The 13,065-nt window shown below is 39.0% G+C and overlaps 1 protein-coding gene across 2 annotated transcripts in view; it reads left to right on the top strand.

The window, feature by feature from the left end:
- PTPRK (protein tyrosine phosphatase receptor type K) overlaps window positions 1-13,065 on the top strand; it is a 406,781-nt gene that overhangs the window by 128,633 nt on the left and 265,083 nt on the right. For both annotated transcript variants that reach the window (XM_081312601.1, XM_081312600.1), the window contains exon 3: window positions 732-1,003. In XM_081312601.1, the coding sequence (XP_081168727.1) occupies window positions 732-1,003 (272 nt within the window). The remainder of the gene's footprint in view (window positions 1-731; window positions 1,004-13,065) is intronic.

The raw sequence follows: 13,065 nt of genomic DNA, 5'->3' as shown, positions 1-13,065 counted from the left end.
CCAAGTGTTTGTTCCAGCAGGGACACTTATAGGTATGTTAGATTCTCATAATAATTGGACCATAACAATGCCCAGTAAAAAAAAAGAGAAAAGGTATAAATTGAGCAACTGAAATGTTATCCAAAAAGGATAATCCAAAAAGAAAAAAAAATCCTATATTAAAAATGAATCCACACAAAGGAGGAAGATGAGGCAGAACAATACCTATAAGCACATCTTCCAGCTTCTTTACCTTGTCAACCAAGATTGTCAACTCCCACTGAAACCAGTTCTTGCTATTTTTCCACTTCCAATAAGAACACACAAATGCAAAATTGACAGTCAGAGGCCACATTCTGAAAAAGGTCCAGACAAAAAGTTCAGTGTTAATTTTAATAATGACTCTTGATTAAAATGACTTTTCCATAAAAGTATTATGGTTAAAAAAATTACCTGTAAAATATTTTTTTTGCTTTTGTTAATTAGTTGACTTTTCCACATAGAGAGGCACAAAATGTGGACATAAATTGCTTTTTGCACATCCCAAAAAGTACACAGAGACACATTTACAGGAATGCTTGACTTCAATCACCTGCTTGGCTCTGTAAACAGCTATAACTGCAAAAAAGCTATTTCTAAAACAGTGATGCTCATGGGAATAAGTGTGTGCACCTTATTATGAAAACAGGGATCAATCCCCATTGTCTTCTGAATGAATTGACTTGTATTGGTCCTTCTTTTTCTCTTGTTAGGTTCCTACATGATAGTGGACTCTTCACACCACAGCCATGGAGAAAAGGCTCGACTTCAACTTCCTACCATGAAAGAGAACGATACCCACTGTATTGATTTCAGCTACCTTTTGTATAGTAAGAAAGGGACAAGCCCTGGGACTCTGAACATCTTGGTTAGGGTGAACAAAGGTCCTCTGGCAAACCCCATTTGGAACGTGACCGGCTCCACTGGCAAAGACTGGCTACGGGCAGAACTGGCTGTCAGCACCTTCTGGCCAAATGAATACCAGGTAAGCCAATAACAAAACAAGACAAAGAACAATGAAAAGTGTTTGTATCTACTATCCGCAGGTAAATTTCTTCACTTCCTGGCTGTGCATCCTTAAGATGCCATTAGAAAAGGAGGATCATACTGCAGTGCAGAAGTAATGAGAGACTGTCAGTGAGTGTTCCAGGTGTGTTATATCTTTCAATTCCCCCAGCATCTGAAAATGGACCAGAAGGAACAAAAGTATTTCCAAAGATTTAGGCTGTGTCATTGATAAAAAATATTCACTCACCAGTGTCTTAAATGGGTGGAAATAGATTGTGGATAGGGAACAATAGAGTAGATGATACAATCATCTCAAATAGGCATATGTCACGTGGAAGTTCTGATCAGTAAGAGAGATATTTTGCTAATAGTTTTTGGAAAGCATTCACCCACCAGAGCCTTCTCCTCTATATTTCCTGCTGTTGTGGCTATTTGTTTATGCACCCAACAAAGCAAATGCTAAGGGATAATGAAATCTTTCCCATTTCTCTCCATCAAAAGAAATGTAGGTCAGATGCATTTGTTTACACCAGATTTTCATTACTGTAAGATGAACCGGCTCTAAGTGCCACCTAATGGAGTGCCTTTGGTAAGCCGTATAATATTGTACGGTTTCATGGAGAGAGAAAAGCTCCATCACCCTGGACCATTTTCTTGCTTTGTGAACAGGGTGTGCTTTCTTTCTTTCTTTCTTTCTTTCTTTCTTTCTTTCTTTCTTTCTTTCTTTCTTTCTTTCTTTCTTTCTTTCTTTCTTTCTTTCTTTCTCTCTCTCTCTCTCTCTCTCTCTCTCTCTTTTTTTTGGCTGTTCTTTTATAAGCACTTCCTTTCAACACATGAGGTCAACACAGCTGCTTAAAAGTACCAATTCCCTTCCCCCTGTGCAAAGCTGGTTTTAATGCTGTGTTTCACTACAGAATGTAGCGTGAATGTCTCCTTTGTTCAGCTGCAATTCTCTCTGACAATTCTTCAGTTGACTAACTCCGCTGGTTGCATGTTAGCCTATTGAGAGTTTAGCAAACACTCGCATAATGTCACATGTGTTTAAGACAGGATTGACAGCTATGAGTTTGCTTTTAAGGGCTTCACTTGAAAAGTAAAACAAAGGCATATTTACACCCAGAATAAATTTGATATTACAGGGAAGTAGAGCCTACCATAAATAAAGCAGACAAGCAGGCCTTTCTATGTATACATACACACACACACACACACACACACACACATATTTATATATATATATACACATACACACACACATATATATATTTATATACACACATATATATATACAGACACACACACACAAACATACACACACACACAGTTTGTTAGTAAGTAGTAAGTCAGAGCAACAGCTTTGCTATTAAGCTTCTTTAGTGCTACTTTATATATGTAGGTAGTGAGAAAGCGAATATCACCCAGGTTACAATGTTATTTTTCCCTCTTTCTTACCATCAAATTATTAATTTGTATAGTGAAATGTTAACTTACCACTGATGGTTGTCTGCTAGAAAAAAATAAAGGCTTTTTTCCCCCCTGAAAAACAAGAGCCATCAAATTGACACATATGTGAATTTCTTGTTATCATCTGTCAGAGTTTGCTTTCACCAAATAGAGATGGATCCTGGTGGGAAATAATGAAATAAGTTTGCTAGAAATATAAGGTCCTACATGAATGTAGTGGAGCTTGGAAAGCTGTTGCCAAAAACTTTGATTGTAAAATGGCAACCTGTGTTTTATAGAGGAAAGAACAATTTAATCTTTGTTGTTAACAGAATGGATTCCGGGTGGTCTGATAATATTAAGTATTATGTTTAAAGGAGAAATGTTTCATGTGAGGAGCCATACCAGCTTCTTTTCGATGCAGAGCTAATCTATTTATTAATACTTGGGGCCATGCTAAGATGGCTTGCAGTGGCGGTGTCAAGCACTACAGGTGTAATGACTCTTGCATGGCAATTCAATTCAATGCTTGATTTTCCTTCCCTCTTCATTTGGTTGAGATGAAAAAATGGACTTGCCCCGTTCTTCCCTTACACTGTTTTCTTGCTGACAATGGCCAAACTGTGTCTTTTATTCTCTCTTGAAGTCAGAATGAGTTCACATCTGTTGAACTCAGATGTCTTTGCATTGCTTAAATTTGACACCGTAAACTCTGAAGAGCTAAGTATGAGAATTTTTTTTTATTGTGCGTGTGAAGCACACTTCTGAAAGGACTGCCTGCAAATGATCATTCTTCCCTAATAGTGGTTGGGATACGTGTCATTAAAGGGATTCAGAATATGTTGTAATCAAGTTGGAGTGAGTGGTTAGTGTTTTAAAATCATTAAAAATACTTTATAAATGTTGTTCTTAGTGCTTGTCCTGCTTAGTTTCAGGGCCAACTTACTTTGCATTGCATGTGCCTAATTCTTACAGCAAAACTTACCAATGCAGGTTGCAGCGTGGAGTTTTGTTTCTTAGCCAGCTTGTTACAGAACTAGACAATGATTAACACTGAGAGAGAATGACTACCCGAAGTTTACCCAATTGGTTTACTCTGCCAAGGGAAACCTGAGTTGCCCCATTCCCTGTGCAGTATCTTAACCATGGCACCATTCTCTAGAACAATGCTTTTTTTTTAATCCCATTTATATCCCGCCCTTCTCCGAAGACTCAGGGCGGCTTACGATCTAAAGCACAAATCAATGTGCTTAGCAATAGCCTTCATTCTATGTATATGCCTGCTTATTAGGGCTTTTGCCCCCCCCCAGCGGCATTATTACAAAGTCAGCTTATTGCCCCCAACAATCTGGGGCAATTGAATATAATAGATTAATTAATTTAATGCTTTATGAGTGTTTGCACTGTAAAGTGTGCCATGAGGAGATTTGGACATCAGTATAGCTTTATAGCAATAGCAATATCACTTAGACTTTTATACTGCTCCATAGTGCTTTACAGCCCTCTCTAAGCAGTTTACAGAATCAGCATATTGCCCCCAACAATCTGGGTCCTCATTTTATCCACCTCAGAAGGATGGAAAGCTGAGTCAAACTTGAGCCAGTCAGGATCAAACTCCTGGCAGTGACCTGAATTAGCCTGCAACACTGCATTCTAACCACTGTGCCAACACGGCTCCTTTATTTCTCCAACCTTCTTTTTATTGATATACAATTTGCGTGGCGTTATTGGTTATGTTCAAATGCCCTTCGCCCAGTGCGCTCCCACAGGGAGGGTCTGCTCAGGGTCCCGCCGGTAAGAGACTGCCGGCGGGTGACACCCAGGGATAGGGCCTTCTCGGTGGGAGCGCCTGCCCTCTGGAACCAGCTGCCGGTGGAGCTGAGAACTGCCCCCGACCTTCGATCATTCCGCCGGGGCCTGAAGACCTGGCTCTTTGAGCTCTCGGGCCCAGACTGAGGAGGAATTTTTAATTTGGGGTTCTTTTTAACTGACTACAGGGTTAATTTAATATTTTTTAATTTGGTTCTTAATTTTTGTATTTTGGATTTTTAATTCCCTGTAAACCGCCCTGAGTCCTCAGGGAATAGGGCGGTATATAACTAAATAAATAAATAAATAAATAAATGTTGTGATATCATTTTATCTATTTAGTTATTGTAAGGTAAAAGGTAAAGGTTCCCCCGCACATGCGTGCTAGTCGTTTCCGACTCTAGGGGCCGGTGCTCATCTCCGTTTCAAAGCCGAAGAGCCAGCGCTTGTCCGAGGATGTCTCGGTGGTCATGTGGCCGGCATGACTAGACGCGAAAGGCGCACGGAACACTGTTACCTTCCCACCGTAGCGGTCCCTATTTTTCTACTTGCATTTTTACGTGCTTTCAAACTGCTAGGTTGGCAGAAGCTGGGACAAGTAACAGGTGCTAAATCTGTTACGCTGCACTCGGGATTCGACCTGCCAAACTGCTGACCTTCTGATCGACAAGCTCAGCGTCCTACCCTAACCTGGGGGAAATAGGGCAATATGAAAATATGATAAAATAAGTAAATAAATTTGCATTGGAGCGTGATCTTATTTTCAGTAACAAAACACCCACAAATAGAACTGCTTTTGAGATGGCAAGTGGTAGCTGCTGTTGGCCTTTCCTCTGATAAAAAGATGGTAGAAACGTTCTTTTGAAACAGCTTTTGTCATATGACATGGTAGCCACTTGACTGAAAAAATAGGCATCTGGTGAATTTCCACTTGAGGGGAAGGATTCCAGAAGAGATGCCCTGTATTGGGCTAAGTGCCTTGTTGGTAGAAAGCTCATTGTTCCTCTGCTTTTAAAAGTGCAGTGCATTGTCTCTGCAGCCCAAAGCATCTTGTCAAAGCAAATGATGCCCCTCTTGTTCTGCTAATAATTCTGCTCTGGTAATAAATAATACAGAAGAATTCCTGTTTCACGTCCAGTTCAGGAAATTTGACACATGGCATCCTTAAGTAGACAATATTGCAATAAATTGGATTGGGTAGTAGGAAATAAGAGATGAATAAGGCCAATCTAGTCAGCCAGGACAATTTCCAGATGTAGATGACGGATGGGAACATGAGTTAGTAATATCAAGTATACACATTAAAATGAGAAAATTAAAGAGGATATGTGTACCAGCAAGATATGAACCGGAGAATGTATGATCACAATAATATAGCATACAGAATGAACTCAGCTCACTTAAGTGATACAAAAAAAAAACCTGGGGAGCTATGAGATGAAATTGGAAACATCATGAAGGCTAAACAGAAAAGATATCTCTCCTAAATTTCAGAATTAAAAGAGCAAAGTGTTTTCAGAACAAGCTATTAGGATAGCCAGGGAAAGATGAAATCTTTGGGCAACATATGAGAATTGATCAGGGATTGTGTGTGTGCAAAGCAAGGGAAAACGTTTACCCACTTCCAAGTTATCATTACAAATTAAAAATGAAAAATAAATAAAAACCACGACAGATTTAGCATTCTGATCTAAGTAGCCAAGTGGATAAGAGATAAGAGTGTTAAAATGGGAAAATGTGGCCGACTGTGGATAAGATTATAGTTGTTGGTGATAAATGCTTTCGGTGAGAAAAGCCCATCCCCCTCCAAATCTCTTTATATTATTGATACATACACACATGCATATGCTTCATGCTGTTCCTTGCCCTCTGAAAGAAAAACTGCCAGCAATTCACAGTTCTTTAGCTATAACATTTCTGTAAATAAGGGCAACTCAGTCTTCCTATGAAACATCCAAACTACTTGAGATCAGTTCATACTTGTGGTGGCAGACAAAAGCTTGTTTTAAGCTTCTTCAAATATAACCACCGAGTACCATCAGGCGATACATAACTGCAACCTGCTGTCTGGCTTTACATAGTCTTCCTGGAAATAAGCATTACTTGGGAACACAGAAATAGATTCAAAACATGTGTTTATGTCATCTGGACTCCTCTAAGAATTCCAAAAGCTCCACAATCCCTACTTGGATTTATAGTTTTTCTTCTTTGGAAAAGCTGATAATGCCAGGTGATAAATAGTATTCTCAAAAGCAGTTTGTGATAATGCCTTTTTTGTTTGGAGTGTGGTTGTGGGAGGCTTAGCTGTCCATGAATCATAGCAGTTGTTTAGCTCTGAGTCAGCTTTCTGACCCTTTAGAAAACACAGACAGACTGTATTGAAAAACTCATAGAATGTCTGGAGTGCCGCTCTGCTTTTGAATTTTCTTTATAGTAAAGGTACGGTGCTGTACAAGGAGACTTCAGAGTGGGATTAGGTTTCCCTTCCTTTGCTTGAAGAACTTCCAGACCAGTTCTGGGCATATCAGTATGTTAAATAAAATCAGGAGCAGCATGATAATATAGGAGATAACCCATGCCCCGTTGGGTTATCATTTCAGAGATACTTCCTTACCTAAATAGAGAAACAAAATGACTCAAAAAGAAGTGGGTGCAGAAGCAACGTCTGACTTTTTGGTGGCTTCCCCATTGAGTTTCCTTGCGGAAATCTGGCAGGGAGCATTGGAAACCTCCTTTCCTTTTCCTAATCCTTCCAGCAGCTAAGTGGCTGCTGCTGGGTGAGGGAGGGAGCAAGGGATTGTGAGATTGACTGGGAAACTGTCATGAAATGTGAAAATGAAGATCACATGATCATATCAGTAGCCCAGCTGTGCAACAGCCAGCAGCACTGAAGCAGCCACAGTTCCCCCAAAATTCATTCCCTTGGGAGTCCTGAGTCTCAAATTTTGGATGCTTTCTGTAGGCTAGCCCATTTGAGGTACCTTGATTGGGGGGAAAAAATGTTGCCCTATGATTCAAGTCCCAGTGAAAGGACTTGAAAATGTGAGTTTTAGTACATATTGATAATTATCAAAATTTTAACATATACAGTTTAAATTAAAAGCAAAGGACATAACACATGGGTGAGCATCATAGTCTTCTTAGTGTAAAATGTAGCTATGTAGAAGCAATATGGGCAAGTAAAGCAAAGAAGTGTCTAGCTGTAAATTGTAAAAGTGTAAAGTGTAAAATTGAATACAATCTGGTGTAGTGGTTAAGGCATAAGGCTAGAAACCAGGAGACTGGGGGTTCTAGTCTTGCTTTCAACATGAAGCAAACCTGCAAGGACCTACTGGGACAGTTATCATGAGTCAACATTGACTCAAAGGTGTGCACATGAGCATGTACGCACGCACACATACACAGAATGGTAGAGAAAGCTTCCTAACAGAGCTGAAAAAAGGAAGAAAGAATGCATTCTGAGACTATACGGAATGATACCTACAGTCCTTCCAGACAAAAATCCACTCCTGATAATCCCATTTTTTCCTGCATTTTAACCATACAGTTTCAAGAACAGAGATGTTTGTTCATAATTTTATTGAAGATTGTATTATACAAATAAAACTAATGAAACTGCATGGGGAGAGAAATTTTATTTTTGTTGCTGTTTATGTTTTGTTAAAGAACAAAGAGATAGGAGTGGTGGCAAATCTATTGCAGATAGCTAATAAATGCAAATCGGTTGGTTCAGATGCCATATTTGCTCAAAAGAAAATTGACTTCACATTTAAGATGGCACCCCAAAAGAAGGGAGAAAGAAACCATAAACAGTCAAAGGTCCCATGTGTTGTTCAGAACAGATACATTTCTTCCCTCTTCACTTCTTCCTTTCCCATACCTTAAATAAATGCAGAATCTACAATTTTAAAAGTAGCATGGTCTGGGAACAAATGAAATTAATATTAATTGGATAAAAAGCTGCTGATTAACTCAATTGTGAATAAATAAGATGCATGATTTAAATTAACATATACAGTTAATTTGTATATTCTCACATACACAAAAGTATAGTATAAGTACATGCTCCTATACTCTTTCCCTTCCCTCTTTCCAACTGGAAAAAACCCAAACAAAAGCAAAACAAAATAAATATGGGGAAAAGAAATTGGACACACAAGGAATTTGTCTCCCGTTTATAAGCTCTCTCTCTCTCTCTCTCTCTCTCTCTCTCTCTCTCTCTCTCTCTCTCTCTCTCTCTCTCTCTCTCTCTCTGTGTGTGTGTGTGTGTGTGTGTATAGAAGAAAGTAATATAATTATATAAGGGACATGGTGGCTCAGCGGGTTAGGACACTGAGCTTGTCGATCGGAAGGTCGGCAGTTTGGCGGGTCGAATCCCGAGTGCCGCGTAACAGAGTAAGCGCCTGTTACTCGTCCCAGATTCTGCCAACCTAGCAGTTCGAAAGCACGTAAAAATGCAAGTAGAAAAATAGGGACCACTACTGTGGGAAGGTAACAGCTTTCCGTGCACCTTTGGCGTCCAGTCATGCCGGCCACATGACCACAGAGACATCCTCGGACAAGCGCTGGCTCTTTGGCTTTGAAACAGAGATGAGCACCGGCCCCTAGAGTCAAAAACGACTAGCATGCATGTGCGGGGGAACCTTTACCTTTAATATAATTATAAGATACCAATAGGAGAAGGTAATAGCAAAGATGAGAAGGATAATAGTAACACAGCTCTACTATATAGGTAAATATCATTAGAGGTAAGACAGTACTGTGGTAATTAGGTATTTTGTAGAGTGATGGCACAAAGGGTAAAAACTGTCCCTGTGTCTAGTTGTTCGCGCATGCATTGCCCTATAGCAGCATCCTGAGGGGAGGAGCTGAAGCAGTTTATGTCCAAGATGTGAGCGGACAAGGGAAAGGAAGATAGTGAAGAATGACATGGGATGAGGCCAGAGGAAGAATGTGAAGGAAGAAAGAGTGTTTTTAGTTCTTAAGAAGGGAGGTGTCTATTATTAGGAAAAAAGCTCCTCTTCGATGGTGGGTAATTTTCAAATGTATCCACATTTTTCAGCGGGGATGTTTGCCATTATATAGCACTCCCTGCTCATTGCTTTATTTTCAGCAAGTTATATTTTCATCAACAGATAAGGATCCATTGAGTGAAGGGGCGGGGGAATCAGTTTGGCAGATAAATGTGGCAATTTCATATGTAAGTGGATGGCCAGAATTATTCTCTATCCCGAGCAATTTAAGGTATGGCAGATTCCCAGCATTTCTCAGCAATACTCTGAAAAAAGGCAATGCAAGACAAATAACACACTTGAAAACCTATTTCAAAGGAGACTGTATTTACTTATGCTCGTGTCCATCTTTTTTAAAGCGTTTGCAACATTCAGTATTTTGGGAGGTGATCGAAAATACAGGTTATTTATACAGATTTCATTCCGGAAAGAAAAAAGTTGGCCTTGTAATTGGATTAAAAACAACCAAGGAAATGAAATGAAAGAAAAATGATGGGACACACAGCTGGAAACTTGCTCTTTGTAATTTACAGAAGTATCATTTCTACTAAAACAGTAGGACACATGAAAGGGAGTAATTATCTCAATTGATAAGCAGAACTATTTGTTTTGAAGTTGAGGGTGACTAAAAGAAGAACACCCATCAGCTTAGATGCTCAGGATATTTCTGGCTGTTCTCTTCTTTTTATTCTTTTTGGATAATACAGGGTTATTTTGTGTCAGAACAGGTTCAAGAACAAAGCTTAGATGCTAAAACTGACTTACATTAACTGGGCCAATTGCAAGTTTATCTTCTTTTAAAGTATCTCCGCACAATACAGTAGTTGTTTACATTAAAGTTGAAATGATTAAATAAACCTTGAATTCTTTGGATGAGATATGCCTTTAAGAAACAGAAGAATATTTTATTTAGTCTATTGACCGTGAGAGAACCTTTGTTCTGGCAATTTTTAGGAATGGTTGACAGAATGACTCCTGAATAAAAGTTAATTTGCACAAAAGACATGTGGTAAAGCAATATTGACTTCTTGGGATGATGGAAATGTGTCAGTCTGCTTAAAAAAGGATTGCTCATGACCCATAGACTCTCTGTATTTTTACCAGATCATGTAAAGAGCTTGAGCTCCTCCTGGTTCAGACTCTCCAAAGAGGTTGAAGTGGTTGATTGTATACCCTCAATAGTGTAAAATCAATCTGCCTAGAGATAGCTAGTGCTTGGATTAGCCTACTACTGTCTGTCACCTGCCTGGGGCAGTCTGTTGAAAGATGCTTGGAAACTACAGCTCGTACAGAATATGGCAACAGGTGGAATTCTAAACAGTGTCTCATGTGAACTTGCTGATGTTACATGCTTATTAGCTAAGACATTGCTCTGGATACTGCTCCATAATCAGTAGAGGGTAGGGACCTTTCAGTGGTGACATGTAGTAGGTTAAATTTTCTAAAAGGGCTATGTTGCTTGGGAATGGGAAAGTTATTGTTCCACTTTTTTTACATGATCCATTCTGCTAAGCTGTGTAAATCAGTTTGTTCAGACAGCATAGGATCAGTAAAAAACCAACAAAGTAAACACTTCCTCCCAAAGAGTAACCTATATTCTTCCACAGCCCCTCTGGAAATTGCTCAAAATACTGTCTCATTCATTTGCAAAACTTGTCAACATATGGATGCAAAACTTTGGTGGTGATGCTCAAACTTGGCAGCCAATGTCAACAGTTGTTCTCCTGAAAATGCAAAAAACAAAAACAAAAAGCCCTAAGGGAACTGCCAGGAGCCTGTGGACTGTGGGGTTGACCGCCTGTCTCTAATTTGCAGCGATCAAGAGGAATTTGGCAGTTTCTCTTGGCTAGTAGTGGCAAAAGATCAAAGGGTAAATGGTAGGCTTAATAATAACGCCTCTCTTGCCATCTTCCAGCTGTAACATCATGTTGCCTTACTAAACTGAACTATGTTCTTGGTGGGTTTGTTGTCAGTTTACTCCCTAGGTCCTTAAGGAAGATTACTAAGAGTTGCACAAAGTGACTGCAGTCTGACAGGCTTCATGTGGCCCATTAAACATCTCTGGGCACTTCTCTAACTGTGTAACTAATTATCCTGCTGCTAAGATGCACAAAGCCCCCAGGAAATTTCTCTTTGGGCGCACTCATTCTTTCAATCAGAACTTGCAAGCTACTTAATTACCTGCAGCTGTGCCATGAGATCAAGCTCTTTTAACAGGTCAGGCCAAGCTATTGGTTACTATTCTCTTAGAAAAGACACTTGGTGACTCTAAGCTTCTGAAACAAATGACCCTTGCTAGTTTTTACTTTTGGAACAATTTTGTTTTCATTCTAGAAACATGTGCATATTTATTCTGGATCAGTGAAAAGCTGATTTTTAAAAAATGCTATGGCATCTTAGAAGGGGGGGTGTCACTGTTTTTATTTTACTTTTCTTGGGCTTTGCTGGGTCTGTTCCATCCTAAAAATGATAGGACCTGGCTATTTTTTTTAGAATGGTTTTGAGAAATGGTGCATTAATAAGTTTTGTGCTTTCCTTAGAGCATGGGTCACAAACTCGTGCCGGCAATGGGGTAGGCCCGATTTCAGTGTTTGAACTCAAACTCATGCCGGCAGTTTAACACCCTTGCCTTAGAGTGTCAACTTTTAATTGCTAAACTCATTGCATTTCTTCTCTTGTTCCAGTACAAAGGTGTGCTCCCTCTCCTTTGTCTGTCATGATGACATTAAGAGTACTCCAAAGATTTTGAAGTGTTCAGACTAATTTGTTTGTTTTTGTAGCTCTTTGTGATTTAAATCATATTTTGAAAACAGAATCAAGCTTTTTGATACAATTTAATGTGATAGTCAACCACTGTATAAATAGCCCCTCTTAAAACTGAAAATATCAAAACATAAATTGGTAATTAAAATTGATTTTTTTAAAAAAATGTAATGAAATTTGGTTGATCTGTTTTTTGGAAACAACGTCAGATAAAATAGTTCAACTGGTTATAAGATAGCTGTAATTGGTAAGTGACAGAACGCCAAAATCAAGAAGGACATGTGATTCTTCCAAGCTGAGTTCTTTCTTGTTTCACCCCTGTAGATAAAACCTTGCCAGACTGAGGATTTTACCATCTGCATCTACATTATACTCTGTGAACTATTAGGGAGGGGCTGTCTTCACCCTCTTTCTCTCACAGGTAACATTCAGACTGAGTTACCACTTACTCTGGAATGCATCCCCTTCCTCCTGGGAATCCACTTCCTTACTACATTCCATTACAATAAGTTAAAAGGAATAAAAATAAACTATGTTTGAGAGGAATGTTAAGGAAACCAGAACTTATCCCTGTTGCAGCTCTCTCTACTGAATGTTGAGTGGATTGAATTCCCTACTGAAAAGTCTCTATCTTTTGTACTTTTAAAAAACATGTTATTTCTTGTTTCCCTTCTGAGTTTTTTAATATCCACCTACTTATTTATTTATTGTCAATTTGACCGAGATGGGGACCAAGCTACAAATCTTATTGAGTAGAGTCATAGGCCTTCAAGCTATGGAAATACAGACCTAGTGTTAAGTTCATTTTTTTTAAATAGTAGTAAACTGTAAAGTTTGAACTGGAGTGAGTCATCCTCTATTTGACATCTCACTAGGAATTTTTAATTATTGAGCCTATCCTGCTTTTCTCTTTAAAAAGTAATAATAGGAGAAAGAACTGGAGAAAATCATAAAATGCAAAGACCTGCAAATAGAAATAGAGTGACTTATGGCAAAGGAAAGCAAAGATGGC

Source organism: Vipera berus, assembly GCF_964194415.1.
Source record: "Vipera berus genome assembly, chromosome: 1".
NCBI classification, from domain to species: domain Eukaryota; kingdom Metazoa; phylum Chordata; class Lepidosauria; order Squamata; family Viperidae; genus Vipera; species Vipera berus.
This window is presented reverse-complemented; position numbering and strand designations above follow the sequence as displayed.